At 42.4% G+C, this 19401-nt stretch overlaps 1 protein-coding gene across 2 annotated transcripts in view; it reads right to left on the reverse strand.

Moving 5' to 3' along the window:
• Positions 1 to 617: 617 nt before the first annotated feature.
• Positions 618 to 19401, reverse strand: part of SEPTIN7 (septin 7) — a 62962-nt gene continuing 44178 nt past the window's right edge. The window contains exons 10-13 of one of the 2 annotated variants that reach the window (XM_081343637.1): positions 18462 to 18482; positions 14607 to 14742; positions 4582 to 4721; positions 618 to 1627 (exon numbers count right to left, since the gene is read on the reverse strand). In XM_081343637.1, coding sequence (XP_081199763.1) covers positions 1588 to 1627; positions 4582 to 4721; positions 14607 to 14742; positions 18462 to 18482 — 337 coding nt within the window. In that variant the 3' untranslated portion in view covers positions 618 to 1587. The remainder of the gene's footprint in view (positions 1628 to 4581; positions 4722 to 14606; positions 14743 to 18461; positions 18483 to 19401) is intronic. The other variant, XM_081343638.1, reaches the window with a different exon arrangement.

The following is a 19401-nucleotide window of genomic DNA, read 5'->3' on the forward strand; positions in this document are numbered from 1 at the left end:
CAGATTTTCCAGAAAATCAATTGGGAAGCTAGCAGGGAAGATTAAGATTGCAAGTAGAGATGGAGAGGAAATTTCAGCAACGTCACAAAGGATTTCCCTCCTATGCATGGAAGGGAGTAGAAAACCTTTGGAGAGATGCCCGTTTGGTTTCATATTTGTGCAGATCTGAAACTCTGCATTAGGCAGTCCACTCTCTCTCTCAAAACAGCTGCCTGTTGGGAGCATTTCAGCTAGACAGAATTGAAATTCTTTGGCAGGCAGCTTTTTTGTTCCATCTGCTTAATGAGCCAGGGGATCACTTAACTGCAATTGGAATGCTGAGATTGTGGTCTTTGAGTGAAATTGTCATGTGATGACTCGCTTAATGACTGCTTTGCTCAATGACTAAGGTGCTAATTGGGCTTGTAAAGTATTTCTCAGCCACTTATCTCACAGATTTGTTGTGGAGAAAATAGGAGGAGGAAGTAGCATTAGGTATGTTTGCTGCCTTCAGTTATTTATAAAAATAATAAAGGAGGGATTTAAATAAAATAAAATAAGTATAAAATGCCAGGTAAAATAGTACCAGTATTTAAAATAATTTCATTTTTCAACTAACAAAATCCTTCAACCTCGAGTATGTTACATCACAACATTGTTTATTATGTGACTTTTTACAGTACAAACAAAAATACAGAAATGCAGTATATGAATACAGCTAAATGTAGAATGGTGACTTTTCTCAAAAGGCCATGATTCTCATTTCTAGAAGACTGACTGCACGCAGATAGAAACAGATGGTGCTTAAATCCACACTGTTTTCTAGAAATGACTTATAAATGCATTTTCCTGCTACTTACCATAATATGTAAAAGAAAAATTAAAGAAAATGTTTTATTCACTGGTTCCTAACATATGGGGGAAAAACTACATTCTATGTAGCAGGGCCAGTATATGGAAATATATCTAAATTATATGTTATTACAAAAATGAAGCAGTAATGAAATCCATCGGGCTAAAGCAATGACTAAATGAGAATAGCATACATTTAACGAATCCCAAACAAACGATTGTTATAAAAAGCTTTTAGGTGCCCCATAAGCCTATAAGTTTGTCTTTCCATGTCTATTTTTAAAACAATGGAAGTGTCAAAAATAGGGTCAACTGTGTTAGACTAAATTACATTGTTATATATGACCTACTGAATGGAATTTTATATAATAGACGCATAGTTCATATTATATTATGGCAATGTATCCTTATGGAAAATTTTCCCAAGTCCTTATATATTGGAATATTCTGTAAACAAATCAAACCACCAGAATATGATTGTACAACAGAAAATTTCTTTACATTTAAATGATTTATGGTTTTTTTTGGATTTTGTAAAAAAAAAAGTACTTAGAGCTGTTTTCCTAAGCTTACAACATTCTAAACAATTCAAGGCATTCTCAAGTGCCATCAAAATTAACACAAAAACTTGTCATGCTGATAAATCCAAACATATGGATACAACCGGTGCAAGATTGGTCAAACAGATCCAAGACACACTGATGTCCAAGGGTAGAATATTGGCAATTAAACATAACTGGTGGTCTGCAAATATCTTTAAAATATCTTCCCTTTCTTTTTGTTTTTTTCCAAAGTTCTGGAGGAGAAAAAAAACACTAGTCAGATATATTAGACACAGTATATATTATAATCAATATTCTCTTTGTATTGTTATACTATCTTATACATAAAATATTTCCTTTCCCAAAACTTGTTCTGAAAATCCGTCAATACTGAACCTTATGCAAATAGAGTGAAGTGATACCGTTTTTGCCTAATAATTAATAAAGATATAGACTGATAACAATAAGTTATATAAGAGAAAAAATTGTCATAAATTATATAGATTATGGCATCAAACATAAAGAGGCTGATGTGGTTCCAATCTTCAAGAAGGGGAAAAAACAGATTCAGGAAACTACAGACCAATCAGCCTGACATCAATAGCTGGGAAAATCTTGGAAAAGATGATCAAGCATTTGTGAGCACCTAGAAACGAGCAAAACCATTACTAGAAGCCAGCATGGGTTTATCAAAAACAGACTGTGCCAAACAAACCTTATTGCATCCTTTGACAAAAGTGGTTAAATTAGTGAATTTAATGCTGTGGATACAGTTTACTTAGATTTCAACAAGGCATTTGACAAAGTAGACCACAACCCACTTCTTAGTGGATAGAAAAATGTGGGATAGACAGTACCACCACCACATGGATTCACAAGTGGCTGACCAACCGCACTGTGTGTGTAGTCCTCAATGGAACTACATTTACATGGAGGGAAGCATGCAGTGGGATACCTCAAGTTGTTTTATATCCAGAACTCTTCTATATCTTCAAAATGATCTAGATGAGGGGATAGAAGGGGAATTCATCAAATGGGGAGATGAATACCTAACACTTTAGATTGACTCAAGATTCAGAAGGATCTTGATAGACTTAAACACTGGGCCCTATACAACGAAATGAAATTCAGTGCTGCGAAGAGGTCCTTCACTAGGAAAGAAAAACCAAATGCACAAGTATAGAACAGGGTACTTGGCTCAACATTAGTAACCATGAGTGGGATCTAGATGTCTTAGAAGATTACCCACAAGAATGAATACTTTATATGAATACCCAGTACTCTTCAACATCCTCATAAATGAGCTAGATGAGGGGATAGAAAGGGAATTCATCTAATCTTAAGAATGACACCAAACTGGGGGAAATCGGTAACACTCTGAAAGAGATTCAAGATTTAGTGGGATCTTGACAGACTTGGACTCTATCCAACGATGCAGTTCAGTGATGAGAAAACTAAGGGCCTGTATTTGGGCAGGAAAAAACAAATGCATAGGTACAGAATAGATAGTACCTGGCTCAACAGTAGTAGCTATGAGAGATCCAGATGTGTGGATCGCTCTCACAACTACTACTGCAGGAGTGTGCTGCAGCTGCCGAAAATATCAATGCAGTCCTAGGCTGCATTAACAGACGGATAACATCAAGATCACAAGAAGTGGTAATATCACTTTATACGGCACTAGTGAGGCCACACTTAGAATACTGCTTACAGTTCTGGTCACCAAAATGCAAAAAAGATGCTGAGACTCTATAAGGTGTGCAGAGAAGAGCAACAAAGAAGATAAAAGATCTGGAGGCTACACTAGGGAGGAAGTTAGCCTATGAAAGAGAAGGACTTGTGGGACATGATAACTGTTTTGAGGGCTGTCGCAGAGGAGAGAAGACTGACTTGTGCTCCAAAGCACCAGAAGGCAGGACAAGAAGTAATGGGTAGAGGAAGCCTGTTGAAGAGAGATTCAACCTAGAAGAAAGGAGACATTAATCAGTGTGATAGCTTGCCTCGTGGAGTTGTAGGTGCTTCATCACTAAAAATTTTCAAAAATCAGACTAGGATGGCATAAAATGTCCTGTCTTAAGCATGTGGGTTGGACTAGAAGACATCTTAAGTCCCTTCCAGCCATCTGATTCTATGCTCTATGAGCCAGCAGTGTGCTTCAGTTGCCAAAAAACCCAATGCAGTCCTAGGCTGCATCAATGAGGATAGTTTCAAGATCATGTGAAGTGACAGTAACACTTTATACTGCACCTGGTGAGACCACATTTGGAATACTGCATCCAGTTCTATTCACCACAATACAAAAAATATGTAGAGTGTGTGCAGAAAACAGCAGCAAGGGTGATAAAAAGGTCTGCAGGATAAATCATGTGATTGAGGGGACTAGGTATGTCTACTCTATAAAAAGGAGGACCAGAGTTGATATGATAGCAGTCTTCCAGTATTTGAGGGGCTGTCATGGAGAAGAGGGGCTATTATTCTCTGAAGCATCTGAGGGCAGGACAAGAAGTGTGGCTGGGAGATCATTTAACAGGGATCCAACCTAGAAACCAAAGAGAAATTTCCTGATAATCGATGGAATGGCTTGTCTCTGGAAGTTGTCAGTATTTCATTACTGAGGGTTTCAATAAGACACTGAATAGCCATTTGTCTGGAATGATTTAGGGCATAGGTTATATACCTACTGTTATCATTAATGACATAGAATATAGGTCTCCGGTTAGAGCAGAGGTCTGGACTAAAAGACCTCCAAAGTCCCTTCCAACCTTTCTAGGTTCTAGAAGAATATGGCTTGCTATAAAAGGGGTGGCAATTTCAGGCATATATAAAAAAAGACAAAACTTGAAATGGGAATGGAAACGGAATAAGAGAAGACAGAGATTTTGATCAGGAAAAAAATTCTTTTAAGAGCAGTTTTAATAAAATAGAGTTTATATTTTCAATAATAATTAGTTCATATAAGTTCAAATATGGCTAATTCATGAGAGGGATACAAATATATTATCTTTTAAATTACAGCCAAATTTAAATTATAGCTTACATATATACAATTCTATTTGTGTCAACCAAAATAAGCAGTCAATTTTTAGATACATTCCAAGTTTTGGTCAGACAAATTTGGTCTATGCAAGATGCAGAACAAGACACTGTCTATGAAATGGGATTCCATCTTTATAATTCAAAATGATATCAAAAAGACCCAGAAAATTACCTTGAAGAATTCTGTTGTTCCAAAATACGTTGTTGAGTTTCCCAATTTGACTTTTCATCTTCAAACTGACGTCGCTTTTCCTCCAGTTCTTTGTGTTGGGCTTCCAAATTCTTTTTCATTTGCTCATGACGTCGTTGGAGCTAAGGAAAAACATATTGAATATGATTACTCGTTTTTGATTAAAAATACATTTTAAATTGTAATTTTTAAAAATTTACTCTTCAATAACACTGTATGCATCTGTGATGGAAGCCCATTCTTCCAATGCTTCAGAAGCTTCATTCTACAAAAGGAGGCTTCTGAAGCAGGGCGAAAATGGAGCCTGCTTAGAGGATGGCAGTAGCAGAGAAAAATGGCAAAGGTAATTGCGGCACCTTGCACATGCTGATGGGTTGGGGGCAAATAATGAGTGGCCTATAATGGACTTCCTATACCATCTTGAAGCACCTGCTCTCCTTACCTGGATCTCCATCTGCTTAACAACTGCAACAGAGAGAGTTGAGATTGCAATCATTGAGCAAAGTGGTGACATGAAATCTTGCTTAGCAACTACTTCACTCAACAACTGAGATTCTGGTCCCAACTGTGGTTGAAAGTTGAGGACTATTTATAATTGTTACTATCAAAAGGCCATAAAACCTGAAAATGCCTGCACAGATCTTCGTAATGTATGATAAATTTCAGTATCATCTAACAGCCTATGCCCTCAAATTAATCTTGACTCTTGGTAATTGCCTGAATAAGTCCTTGCAGTTTTCTTTGTAACATTTTCAGAAGTATTTTGCTTCTGCCTCCTTTCTAGGATTGAGAGAAAGTGATTGGGCCAAGGTCACCTAGCTGCTATGTATTTAAGACAGAGCTCAAAATTTCTACTTTCTATCTGTCACAGTTTCTAGCCTGGTACCTTAACCACTACAGTAGATTGATTCTTCCTATCAGTCTAACAGCTCTATGAAAAAAATTAAAGTTATGGACACGTTAATAAACAAGATTTTAATCAGCTGAACATCTCCCCCCCCTAATTTACTCCTGGGCGGACAATTAATTTTCCCAAGGAGCCACATGAGAAATTGGGATTATTGTAGAGGGGTTGGGCTCTTCACAACCCTCAACCCTACTTGCATGCTGGCCCTGACCTGCATGGTATCTTTTCTACACTCAAGCATCTTTCCTAACCCATACACCACTCCATACACCACCTCCCATTACTGTGATATCTTTCCTATATTTCTGTGACCCCAAAGCACCCTTCTTGAACTATGTCACCTCCCAGTAGATCCTATCTTTGGCATGCATTTCTGTTAACTGACCAACAATTCTTGCAAATCCCTATCCACTCTGTTAAAAATAATATCAAAATTTTAGGAGAAATACAAGCAGTTCTCAACTTAAAAGTATACTTAAGTCTGGAATTATGATTGTAAATCAATATATTGAATGACTGGACCCAATTTTCCAGTATTATGTGAATATTGCAGTCATTAAACAAATCTATTTTCTCCAGTGAACTTTTTTTTTTGCCAGAAATTGAAAGTAAACTCTAGAAACTGTCAAAAAATTTTTTAGTCATGTGACTCTGGGACAGTGCAACCATCTATAAAGGGGAACCGATTGGCAAGCACCCAAAATTAATTCATGTGACCCTGTGAGAGACATGGCTTGTAACTTCAAAATGAGTTACAGTTTTCTGGGATCTGTCAAACTGTTGCTAGGTAACTGGTATTAAGTTAAGGACTACTTGTACATAAATAATTACAATTAAAAGCAATACTAAAGAGACTTTAAGCCTATGTATGGTAGAAGAGCAAAGAGAATAAGATTAGCAATCATGTAGTATATACTTTAAAGTGGTAGCATAAAATTCAAACAAATATATATAAATAAAGCAGCAGAATAATCCAGAAAGGATTTGAGAATAACAAACTTCATTTATAGTCTCTTATTCTAACTTTAAACTCAAAACCCAACATTTCTTCTGATTGAGCCGTTGTATGGTAGATTTACTTTTGTGTTTAAGATCACTGTTGCACTGCATGACTCCTATTTGTTTCAGGCCACTGATAGATAACATTTACATTCTCCCCTAAAGTTTTCTTGTATAACTAAGATTCTTTGTTCCATGAATAAATATGAGCCATCCAGGACCTGAAGTTGCTAACAGCCAGTTGTATCATTCAAATGGTCTTTAGCCAACCCAACACATTACTTTTGTTTAGTACCTTCCTAATGGAAGACTCATAGTAATAAGGAGTGGCCTGCAGATCTTGAAAGTTCTCTGAAGAGAATCTACATTTTTTCTTTCTGGAGACTACAGTGATGTCTTTGGATTGAGGCATTTTTTACTTTCACAAACTTGTGAAAGAGCAAACTCTATGGCAGTAAACAACATCAAACTAATGCCTCCTTAAGTAACACCAGCTGCCTGCAATTAGTGCAGGTTCACATCCCACCAGGCTCAAGGTCGACTCAGCCTTCCATCCTTCCGAGGTAGGTAAAATGAGGACCCAGATTGTTGGGGGCAATTACCGTATATACTTGAGTATAAGCCGACTCGAGTATAAGCCGAGACCCCCAATTTCACCCCCCAAAACTGGAAAAAGTTATTGACTCGAGTATAAGCCGATCCGCCGTTCTGCAAGCCTGAATACACAGGAATACCCTGTGTGGCCGCGGCTCGTCGGCAGGTCTCCGTTCCTCCTGCCGACCTTTGGGGAGGTTTGGGCGCCTCCCCAAACCTCCCCAAACGTCGGCAGGTCTCCGTTCCTCCTGCCGACCTTTGGGGAGGTTTGGGCGCCTCCCCAAACCTCCCCAAACCTCGGCAGGTCTCCGTTCCTCCTGCCGACCTTTGGGGAGGTTTGGGCGCCTCCCCAAACCTCCCCAAACCTCGGCAAGTCTCCGTTCCTCCTGCCGACCTTTGGGGAGGTTTGGGCGCCTCCCCAAACCTCGGCAGGTCTCCGTTCCTCCGCGCAGACCTGCCGACCTTTGGGGAGGTTTGGGCGCCTCCCCAAACGTCCCCAAACCTCGGCAGGTCTCCGTTCCTGTTTGGGGAGGTTTGGGCGCCTCCCCAAACCTCCCCAAACCTCGGCAGGTCTCCGTTCCTCCGCGCAGACCTGCCGACGTTTGGGGAGGTTTGGGCGCCTCCCCAAACCTCCCCAAACCTCGGCAGGTCTCCGTTCCTGTTTGGGGAGGTTTGGGCGCCTCCCCAAACCTCCCCAAACCTCGGCAGGTCTCCGTTCCTCCGCGCAGACCTGCCGACCTTTGGGGAGGTTTGGGCGCCTCCCCAAACGTCCCCAAACCTCGGCAGGTCTCCGTTCCTGTTTGGGGAGGTTTGGGCGCCTCCCCAAACCTCCCCAAACCTCGGCAGGTCTCCGTTCCTCCGCGCAGACCTGCCGACCTTTGGGGAGGTTTGGGCGCCTCCCCAAACGTCCCCAAACCTCGGCAGGTCTCCGTTCCTGTTTGGGGAGGTTTGGGCGCCTCCCCAAACCTCCCCAAACCTCGGCAGGTCTCCGTTCCTCCGCGCAGACCTGCCGACCTTTGGGGAGGTTTGGGCGCCTCCCCAAACGTCCCCAAACCTCGGCAGGTCTCCGTTCCTGTTTGGGGAGGTTTGGGCGCCTCCCCAAACCTCCCCAAACCTCGGCAGGTCTCCGTTCCTCCGCGCAGACCTGCCGACCTTTGGGGAGGTTTGGGCGCCTCCCCAAACGTCCCCAAACCTCGGCAGGTCTCCGTTCCTGTTTGGGGAGGTTTGGGCGCCTCCCCAAACCTCCCCAAACCTCGGCAGGTCTCCGTTCCTCCGCACAGACCTGCCGACCTTTGGGGAGGTTTGGGCGCCTCCCCAAACGTCCCCAAACCTCGGCAGGTCTCCGTTCCTGTTTGGGGAGGTTTGGGCGCCTCCCCAAACCTCCCCAAACCTCGGCAGGTCTCCGTTCCTCCGCGCAGACCTGCCGACGTTTGGGGAGGTTTGGGCGCCTCCCCAAACCTCCCCAAACCTCGGCAGGTCTCCGTTCCTGTTTGGGGAGGTTTGGGCGCCTCCCCAAACCTCCCCAAACCTCGGCAGGTCTCCGTTCCTCCGCGCAGACCTGCCGACCTTTGGGGAGGTTTGGGCGCCTCCCCAAACGTCCCCAAACCTCGGCAGGTCTCCGTTCCTGTTTGGGGAGGTTTGGGCGCCTCCCCAAACCTCCCCAAACCTCGGCAGGTCTCCGTTCCTCCGCGCAGACCTGCCGACCTTTGGGGAGGTTTGGGCGCCTCCCCAAACGTCCCCAAACCTCGGCAGGTCTCCGTTCCTGTTTGGGGAGGTTTGGGCGCCTCCCCAAACCTCCCCAAACCTCGGCAGGTCTCCGTTCCTCCGCGCAGACCTGCCGACCTTTGGGGAGGTTTGGGCGCCTCCCCAAACGTCCCCAAACCTCGGCAGGTCTCCGTTCCTGTTTGGGGAGGTTTGGGCGCCTCCCCAAACCTCCCCAAACCTCGGCAGGTCTCCGTTCCTCCGCGCAGACCTGCCGACCTTTGGGGAGGTTTGGGCGCCTCCCCAAACGTCCCCAAACCTCGGCAGGTCTCCGTTCCTGTTTGGGGAGGTTTGGGCGCCTCCCCAAACCTCCCCAAACCTCGGCAGGTCTCCGTTCCTCCGCGCAGACCTGCCGACCTTTGGGGAGGTTTGGGCGCCTCCCCAAACCTCCCCAAACCTCGGCAGGTCTCCGTTCCTGTTTGGGGAGGTTTGGGCGCCTCCCCAAACCTCCCCAAACCTCGGCAGGTCTCCGTTCCTCCGCGCAGACCTGCCGACGTTTGGGGAGGTTTGGGGAGGCGCCCAAACCTCCCCAAAGGTCGGCAGGAAGAACGGAGACCTGCCGAGGTTTGGGGAGGTTTGGGGAGGCGCCCAAACCTCCCCAAAGGTCGGCAGGTCTGCGCGGAGGAACGGAGACCTGCCGAGGTTTGGGGACGTTTGGGGAGGCGCCCAAACCTCCCCAAACAGGAACGGAGACCTGCCGAGGTTTGGGGACGTTTGGGGAGGCGCCCAAACCTCCCCAAAGGTCGGCAGGTCTGCGCGGAGGAACGGAGACCTGCCGAGGTTTGGGGAGGTTTGGGGAGGCGCCCAAACCTCCCCAAACAGGAACGGAGACCTGCCGAGGTTTGGGGACGTTTGGGGAGGCGCCCAAACCTCCCCAAAGGTCGGCAGGTCTGCGCGGAGGAACGGAGACCTGCCGAGGTTTGGGGAGGTTTGGGGAGGCGCCCAAACCTCCCCAAACAGGAACGGAGACCTGCCGAGGTTTGGGGAGGTTTGGGGAGGCGCCCAAACCTCCCCAAAGGTCGGCAGGTCTGCGCGGAGGAACGGAGACCTGCCGAGGTTTGGGGAGGTTTGGGGAGGCGCCCAAACCTCCCCAAACAGGAACGGAGACCTGCCGAGGTTTGGGGACGTTTGGGGAGGCGCCCAAACCTCCCCAAAGGTCGGCAGGTCTGCGCGGAGGAACGGAGACCTGCCGAGGTTTGGGGAGGCGCCCAAACCTCCCCAAACAGGAACGGAGACCTGCCGAGGTTTGGGGAGGCGCCCAAACCTCCCCAAAGGTCGGCAGGTCTGCGCGGAGGAACGGAGACCTGCCGAGGTTTGGGGAGGTTTGGGGACGTTTGGGGAGGCGCCCAAACCTCCCCAAAGGTCGGCAGGTCTGCGCGGAGGAACGGAGACCTGCGGAGGTTTGGGGAGGTTTGGGGAGGCGCCCAAACCTCCCCAAACAGGAACGGAGACCTGCCGAGGTTTGGGGACGTTTGGGGAGGCGCCCAAACCTCCCCAAAGGTCGGCAGGTCTGCGCGGAGGAACGGAGACCTGCCGAGGTTTGGGGAGGCGCCCAAACCTCCCCAAACAGGAACGGAGACCTGCCGAGGTTTGGGGAGGCGCCCAAACCTCCCCAAAGGTCGGCAGGTCTGCGCGGAGGAACGGAGACCTGCCGAGGTTTGGGGAGGTTTGGGGAGGCGCCCAAACCTCCCCAAACAGGAACGGAGACCTGCCGAGGTTTGGGGACGTTTGGGGAGGCGCCCAAACCTCCCCAAAGGTCGGCAGGTCTGCGCGGAGGAACGGAGACCTGCGGAGGTTTGGGGAGGCGCCCAAACCTCCCCAAACAGGAACGGAGACCTGCCGAGGTTTGGGGAGGCGCCCAAACCTCCCCAAAGGTCGGCAGGAGGAACGGAGACCTGCCGAGGTTTGGGGAGGCGCCCAAACCTCCCCAAAGGTCGGCAGGAGGAACGGAGACCTGCCGAGGTTTGGGGAGGCGCCCAAACCTCCCCAAAGGTCGGCAGGAGGAACGGAGACCTGCCGAGGTTTGGGGAGGCGCCCAAACCTCCCCAAAGGTCGGCAGGAGGAACGGAGACCTGCCGAGGTTTGGGGAGGCGCCCAAACCTCCCCAAAGGTCGGCAGGAGGAACGGAGACCTGCCGAGGTTTGGGGAGGCGCCCAAACCTCCCCAAAGGTCGGCAGGAGGAACGGAGACCTGCCGAGGTTTGGGGAGGTTTGGGGAGGCGCCCAAACCTCCCCAAAGGTCGGCAGGAGGAACGGAGACCTGCCGACGTTTGGGGAGGTTTGGGGAGGCGCCCAAACCTCCCCAAACGTCGGCAGGTCTGCGCGGAGGAACGGAGACCTGCCGAGGTTTGGGGAGGCGCCCAAACCTCCCCAAACGTCGGCAAGTCTCCGTTCCTCCGCGCCCTGCCTGCCTGCTTCTTTCCGCTGCGGAAAGAAGCAGGCAGGCAAGGCGCGGAGTTTGGGGAGGTGCGCGCGCACCTCCCCAAACCTCCCCAAACTTCGGCAGGTCTCGGACGGCGGTGGCTTGGGAGAGGTGCGGGCGATCCCGGAAGCACCAAAGCCTCGGCCGCGCACAAGTCCTCGGTAAGTTTTTTTTGTTGACTGGAGTATAAGCCGAAGTGGAATTTTTCAGCCCAAAAAGTGGGCTGAAAAATTCGGCTTATACTCAAGTATATACGGTAAGCTGACTTTGTAATAATGCCGCTTGGGGTGTGTGTAAAAGCCCTAATAAGCAGGCATATACATAGAATGAAGGCTACTGCTAAGCTTGTAAGCCGCCCTAGGGCGGGATATAAATGGAATTAAAATAAAAATAAAAAATAAAAATCTGACTCATCCCTTTAGAATTGATAATTCTATAGTTTTACCACTTTTTCCAAAAGACAGTGAACGTTGGTTCAATGTATTCAGTACAGATATGACACAATTTACTGTTGTGTTATTATTTAACCAGAATCCCTATCTATTAACAGGACCTAAAAGACACTGTTATTACATTGTAGGTTACAATATTGCAAGATTATAAATAATTCTAAAACCATCACAAATATTTACCATTGTACATGCGATGACCAACTTATTATGTTAAACAAATCTACCCTTAGTGTAAAACAAATTATACTGTACATATACTTAATTAAAAATAAGTCACTGAATTAAATGAGATTATTACAAAGTAAACACGCACATATTTTGCTTGCTGAGTATGTGTCTCATATCTCTGAAAACATGAGAATGTAATTGTCTATGCCTTTGTGAGGCAATGATTTCTGTGCATTTATGAAAAATCAATTAATTTTACAAAGGAGACACTTTATTTTTATAGGCAATTAAAGTTAATGAGGACTAAAAATTTAATTATATCCAAATATTACCCTTTTTGTTCTAACATTCTTTTTCATGTATAGTTTGACTAAGTAGTATTTATATATTAAGTTCCAAACATATATAAATGGACCACATACAAATGTTTCTGGGGGAAAAATCTTTACAGGGAGTGCAGAATTATTAGGCAAGTTGTATTTTTGAGGATTAATTTTATTATTGAACAACAACCATGTTCTCAATGAACCCAAAAAACTCATTAATATCAAAGCTGAATATTTTTGGAAGTAGTTTTTAGTTTGTTTTTAGTTATAGCTATTTTAGGGGGATATCTGTGTGTGCAGGTGACTATTACTGTGCATAATTATTAGGCAACTTAACAAAAAACAAATATATACCCATTTCAATTATTTATTTTTACCAGTGAAACCAATATAACATCTCAACATTCACAAATATACATTTCTGACATTCAAAAACATAACAAAAACAAATCAGTGACCAATATAGCCACCTTTCTTTGCAAGGACACTCAAAAGCCTGCCATCCATGGATTCTGTCAGTGTTTTGATCTGTTCACCATCAACATTGCGTGCAGCAGCAACCACAGCCTCCCAGACACTGTTCAGAGAGGTGTACTGTTTTCCCTCCTTGTAAATCTCACATTTGATGATGGACCACAGGTTCTCAATGGGGTTCAGATCAGGTGAACAAGGAGGCCATGTCATTAGATTTCCTTCTTTTATACCCTTTCTTGCCAGCCACGCTGTGGAGTACTTGGACGCGTGTGATGGAGCATTGTCCTGCATGAAAATCATGTTTTTCTTGAAGGATGCAGACTTCTTCCTGTACCACTGCTTGAAGAAGGTGTCTTCCAGAAACTGGCAGTAGGACTGGGAGTTGAGCTTGACTCCATCCTCAACCCGAAAAGGCCCCACAAGCTCATCTTTGATGATACCAGCCCAAACCAGTACTCCACCTCCACCTTGCTGGCGTCTGAGTCGGACTGGAGCTCTCTGCCCTTTACCAATCCAGCCACGGGCCCATCCATCTGGCCCATCAAGACTCACTCTCATTTCATCAGTCCATAAAACCTTAGAAAAATCAGTCTTGAGATATTTCTTGGCCCAGTCTTGACGTTTCAGCTTGTGTGTCTTGTTCAGTGGTGGTCGTCTTTCAGCCTTTCTTACCTTGGCCATGTCTCTGAGTATTGCACACCTTGTGCTTTTGGGCACTCCAGTGATGTTGCAGCTCTGAAATATGGCCAAACTGGTGGCAAGTGGCATCTTGGCAGCTGCACGCTTGACTTTTCTCAGTTCATGGGCAGTTATTTTGCGCCTTGGTTTCTCCACACGCTTCTTGCGACCCTGTTGACTATTTTGAATGAAACGCTTGATTGTTCGATGATCACGCTTCAGAAGCTTTGCAATTTTAAGAGTGCTGCATCCCTCTGCAAGATATCTCACTATTTTTGACTTTTCTGAGCCTGTCAAGTCCTTCTTTTGACCCATTTTGCCAAAGGAAAGGAAGTTGCCTAATAATTATGCACACCTGATACAGGGTGTTGATGTCATTAGACCACACCCCTTCTCATTACAGAGATGCACATCACCTAATATGCTTAATTGGTAGTAGGCTTTCGAGCCTATACAGCTTGGAGTAAGACAACATGCATAAAGAGGATGATGTGGTCAAAATACTCATTTGCCTAATAATTCTGCACTCCCTGTAGTTTTTAAAGAAATTGGCAACTCTTGTTAGCAAAACAGAGAAGCCAGGAAGTACAGAATAGTTTGGGGGTTTGTTCACTTTTTTTTTAAAAAAAAATCTAATCTTCCTTGGATGGAGAGAACATACCTTTTTCCTTTTGGATTCTTTCTGTTGTATCTCATTTTAAGATGAATTTTATATAAAACCCAATTTAGATGACTAGAACAATGATATTTATGGATGTCTGTTTTTCTTACTCTGACATAAACCTTCAACATCACGTTTAAGGGTCCTTTAATAGGATATCAGCTACAGTCCAAATTCTTATTTTACTGTCTAAACTCTAATCCACTGTGAGGAAAATAAATTTGAAATTCAGCTTAGTGTATTTATTTTTCCATTTTATCGTTTCAGAATCATTTATCCCCTTTCATCAAAAGAGGCCAAATGTTTCACAAAAGCCTTTCCAGTGATACAGTTGTATTACCTCTTTGCCTTGCCACTTGGTGCAATGATAACCCACTTGTTAGAGGCCATTAAGAGTTAGACCTATCTCATAGGAAATTACTCTGATTTCCCTTACACATCCGTGGATGTTTAGTTATCCTTAGAGGAGCACAATTCCCAGTTATATATTAATACTATACTGCTTCTAATTATTACTTTATTCAGTTGATGCTAGATTGCAATTTTTTTTATCAAGCTATACATACCTCAGCTTCAGAGTCTTTCAGTTTCTGAACTTTTTCTTTGACCTTCATTTCAAATACCTGCTCCATTTCCATTTCCATTTTCTTCATTTTTGCCACATGCTCCCGCCTTTCTTCTTCCATTTGTGCCAGAGGGCTCCTGTAATAACAGACCATTATATTCAATTTTATTTTGCAAATACTTCTTTGGTGAGAAACATACACCAATAACAATCAAGCAACATTCTAATGTAAAGTTAAGACGCAGCTAACCAACAGGATTTAAATGCCTCACATTATTGTGTTCTATACTGAAAAATAACATTTTAGGAGAGAATGAAATCATCTGATGTTTTATTTACAGTTGTATAAAAAACAATTATTCTAAAATGTTAAAAATACTATGCTGGACTAGTGGGTATCAATATCATAGGTATATAATAGACATCCTTCAGAAGCAGTGTACTCTGAAATAATCTATATAAATGCTCATTGCATCACTGTTTATCAGTTGGCTTAATTTGGAACCAGAATTCTGTTGCTGTTCCTCTTACATTTAGACACACAAACACACACATACACTGAGGGTTTGAAGCCTGTGGTACCAATTAATCAGTAACCATCCAGTCCGCTGTCAAATTTTTGTGATAAAAGAAAATGCTATCTATTTGGTTGGTGCCACAATTTGACAATTACTGCAGGCAAATGAATTTATTGATGTTGATGTTAGCTAAGACAGAATCCAGGAAAAAAGGGAGGATGAAAGAAAAAAAAAGATTGAGAATAATTATTCAATCAAATCTAAATAGATTGACAAAAATGAGAAGAGACTGAATGAACATAAGAAAGAAGTGGTAAGCAAATATTAGAGAAGATGGAGGAAAAGTAATCAGACAAATATATTTAGAACATGGTGCCCTTAAATACGTTACAACTAAAATTCTTTGGAAGGTGTCAGTTTGGGGAAGGATATGGTCTAGGTCAGGGCTTTTCAACCTTTTCACCCATTGCACCACTTTTAGGATATGGCAACATATGAGTACCACCAGTCGCCTTGCAAGGTGTCAAAAACTTGATGACCAAAAAAAAAGTGATGAAGTACAGGAAGTCCTCGACTTACAACAGTTTGCTTAGTGACTGTTCGAAGTTACAATGGCACTGAAAAAAGTACCCCCAAGCCACAGCTAAGCAAGATACCTGCCTGCCCGCCCGGCGGCACTCTTCCTCCTGTCCGAGGTTTTCATTGTTGTGAGCATTTCTCTTGAGGATTGGCAGCGGGGATGGGGTAGGGGGTGTTTGGTTTTTATTCCCCTCATCTGCTGGGTGGTCGCAGCAGGTTTTGGTCACTTCACATGAGCCTGGGACACTGTGACCATCATAAATATGAATCAGTTGCCAAGCATCTGAATGTAAATCACAAGACCCTGGAGATGGTGTAACATTTCAGCCGATAGGCACTTTTTCTGGGCTCAGAAGCGCCAGGATCAATGCTGAGCTCCAGCTGGAGCCTGGTGCTGAACCTGGCGCTTCCACTGAACCCTGACAGCCCTGCAGCTCCAGCCATCTCACTCAGGCTTGTGTGGTGCTGCCACTGGTTCAGCTCATTCCCCTCCCCCACTACCACTTTGCCAGGATGGTCGCATACCACCTGCCAAGTGCCAATGTACCACAGGTGGTACCCGTACCACTGGTTGAAAAGCCCTGGTCTAGGTTCTCGAAGGAAAATTATTCCAGGTATGCCTTTTTCTATTATTATAGCAGTATGATATAGCAATCTTAACAAAAATTTTAGAAAAGAAAATGGAAAAGAACTTTCTTGGTGTATTGATTATTATCCCCAAGTAAAATAGACTGCAATGTAAAATAAGAAGTTTCATCAACCCGCTTGCAGAGCTTTAGAGTTGTATTAATGAGTCACTGCTTCTGGAAAAAGGGCAATAGAATTTGGAATTTGTGTTTCTAAAACTCAGCCAATAGCTTTATGTATTTGATATACCATAAACAGGTTCAAACAGTAGAAAATGCTCAAGATTCTAATCTGAACATACCAAATTCTGCATACTTTATATTGTTTAAGACAAAAAAAAACCCAGATATGCCCCTAGCCTTGATATTCATGCAACATAAAATATGAAAAAATGTAAGTGAAGAAAAAAAATCAGTCTTTAAAATCCAATCTGATCTTCAAGATGTCACCAGAATTATATTATGCTAACATTTCTTAAAGATTTTGTTTAAAATTGTAGTTAGAGTAAAACTTCAGATAAAGTGCCAGTTTTCTATTTTCAAAATTATCCAGGAATGTAAGGAGAAACTGAATCAATCTATATTCCTAAAATCAGGCTAAAGTGGATAAATTTATTGAAGAAAAGGGAATACTTTTGTTTAGTAATACTATTTATATGCTTGAATATTAAAAAAACAAATAGTTCTTATCCCCTACCAAAATATATAGAGACAACCCTCTTGAACTCAGAGAAAACATTATCATAAATCACAAAACAGAACAGCCACTTCAATCAGAAAAACCTTAAGCGCTAGTTTTATTTCAATGAGGACAAAGCAGCAAGTAAATTAAATATATTCAAATTCAAATGGAGAAAATGGAAGATGAAATGAGATAAATAATGTATTATTTACTAAATTATTATACTGGGAAACTAAGCATATAGAACTAGAGAATGAAGAAGTCACAGGATTCCTGTAAAGAATGAAAATTTTATGAGAACTACAGAGTTTGTATTTTCTAAGACAAATCCTAATTTAACTGAAATATTTTGTACAACAAAATTAAAAGTGTACTTAAAATGGATCAATATATACTCTAGGGATCCCCCCAATGTAACTACTATTTCATTTTCTGTATTTTAATAAACTAGCTCTTTCTGAAGACTGTCATTAGATTTATAGTTTCTAGAATCCAGCACATCTAGAATGTGCTCTGCTAGTTTACACTTCACAAAATAAAAAAAAATCCAAAAACAAAACCATCAACCCAACACTTGATCTTTTAAAACAGATACATTCACTAAAACTAGACAATTTCCAGCAGCTATCGATATGCACAATTTTATCAACTGAACAAAGACGGGGAGAAAAGCTAACTTGCTGAGATTTCTTTAAAATTGTTTTCCCTTTCCCTAATCCCTGACAATAGAAATTATAAAACCTACGCCTTCAAAAGTAATTCTGGAAAATTAACTAAATATTTGACACAAATAAAAATCTATTTGAGTATTTCATCCCAGAAATAATTTCGAATCTGAGCGGAGTTCCTGGCCTCACATGCTAATGAAATGTATAAATGAGCAGGATATAGTATCTTTCACACTCAAATAGCTGTGTATTGAGGAAAAGGGGAAGATTTTAAAAGACACTTGGGCACATTATAATCATATTCAATATTGCTTACTTGTTCTCTGTATTGTGCAAAAATTGGATGCATGTGACCAGTTAAACACAAAGTAGAATAGTAATTATCCTATGAGCATAAAACCAAAAGATGAGTCTTTGTAAACCATTTCTGAGCCTTCTTTGTCTTCACAACATAGTGCTTTTTACATGCTCAGGTAATCTCTTTAACGTAAGAGATAAAATATAAGCTTGACATATTTTCCAAGTACTATTTCATATAATAGAATTAATAATATATTTTATACCCAATTACAGCCAAATCACTTTCTAGACTTTGTGAATAAAGGTGCTCTTTAGTCCTCATAAATGTTTAACCATGTGTTAGGGAAATTTTAGAATAAAAGAAACATGAAAACAAAATAAAATGCACAAGCTGAAATTAAAGTTTTAAATGTTACACTTAACATTAAAAGCCTTGTTTTTTAAATCTCTTAAGTCTTTTGAAAAATGGAAATGACCACTTACATGCCTTCAACTGTGTCAAATCTAAAAAACAAAAATATACAAAAGCTTAGCATGCTTAAATAAAACCACAAAAATAAAAAGCAGCAATTAAAAAAAAAGCAAATTCATTATGGATTTGAAGCTATGCTGTTTTCTGTACTCTATCTCAAGCAAGATTTCCATCATACTGATAGATGGTTAGTTAAAGCTAGGCTTTAAATATTCCGTTAGTCAAGTATTGCACACAATTAATGCAACTGCTGTGCAAAGCTTTCAAACCTCTTTGCCTAGGTTGGTATGCCCAGAATTATGCATGCTTTTTAAAAAGAGGACTAAATATTCATCTAATTAACTACTCAAAGCAAACCTCAATTTACAACTCTCTTTAGGCCTATGCTACTCACAGGTATATTAAAATGCAATATTGCAGACACTTCATTTGATTGACCACATTAAAGGTATATTTCTGGAATATAGTGTAGGTATATAGGTATATAGTGTTATCTGAAATTAATTAATTTCAGATAACACTATAAGCAAAATGCAATAGATATATAAATGGCAACTCTTGTTTTGATAAAACAGAACTCATATTCACTACTGATTAACAAAGCCAGACTAAGAACTCAAATTTAACAGTATACTTTGACTGCAGGTTCACGGTATTGAAACAAATTGAGATAGACTGACATGTCTGACTTAAAAAATATGATTTTCTAAGACAATTGAAAATTTTTATATAGAAACCAATGAAAAAATTCCACAGCCTTAAAAATTACCTCCATTTCTCTATGGCATGTATAAGAACATATTCTGAAGGGTCTAGAAATAATTATAGATTACAAGTATCACTTGCATCAAAAACTTTTCCAATGATAATCTAATTATATCTGATGCTCCATAAATCTGCTATAAAAATGGGTAAGAGGAGGGAGAAATGAACAAAGAATATGCAGCTAGC

The sequence above is a fragment of the Vipera berus genome (assembly GCF_964194415.1).
Source record: "Vipera berus genome assembly, chromosome: Z".
NCBI lineage: Eukaryota > Metazoa > Chordata > Lepidosauria > Squamata > Viperidae > Vipera > Vipera berus.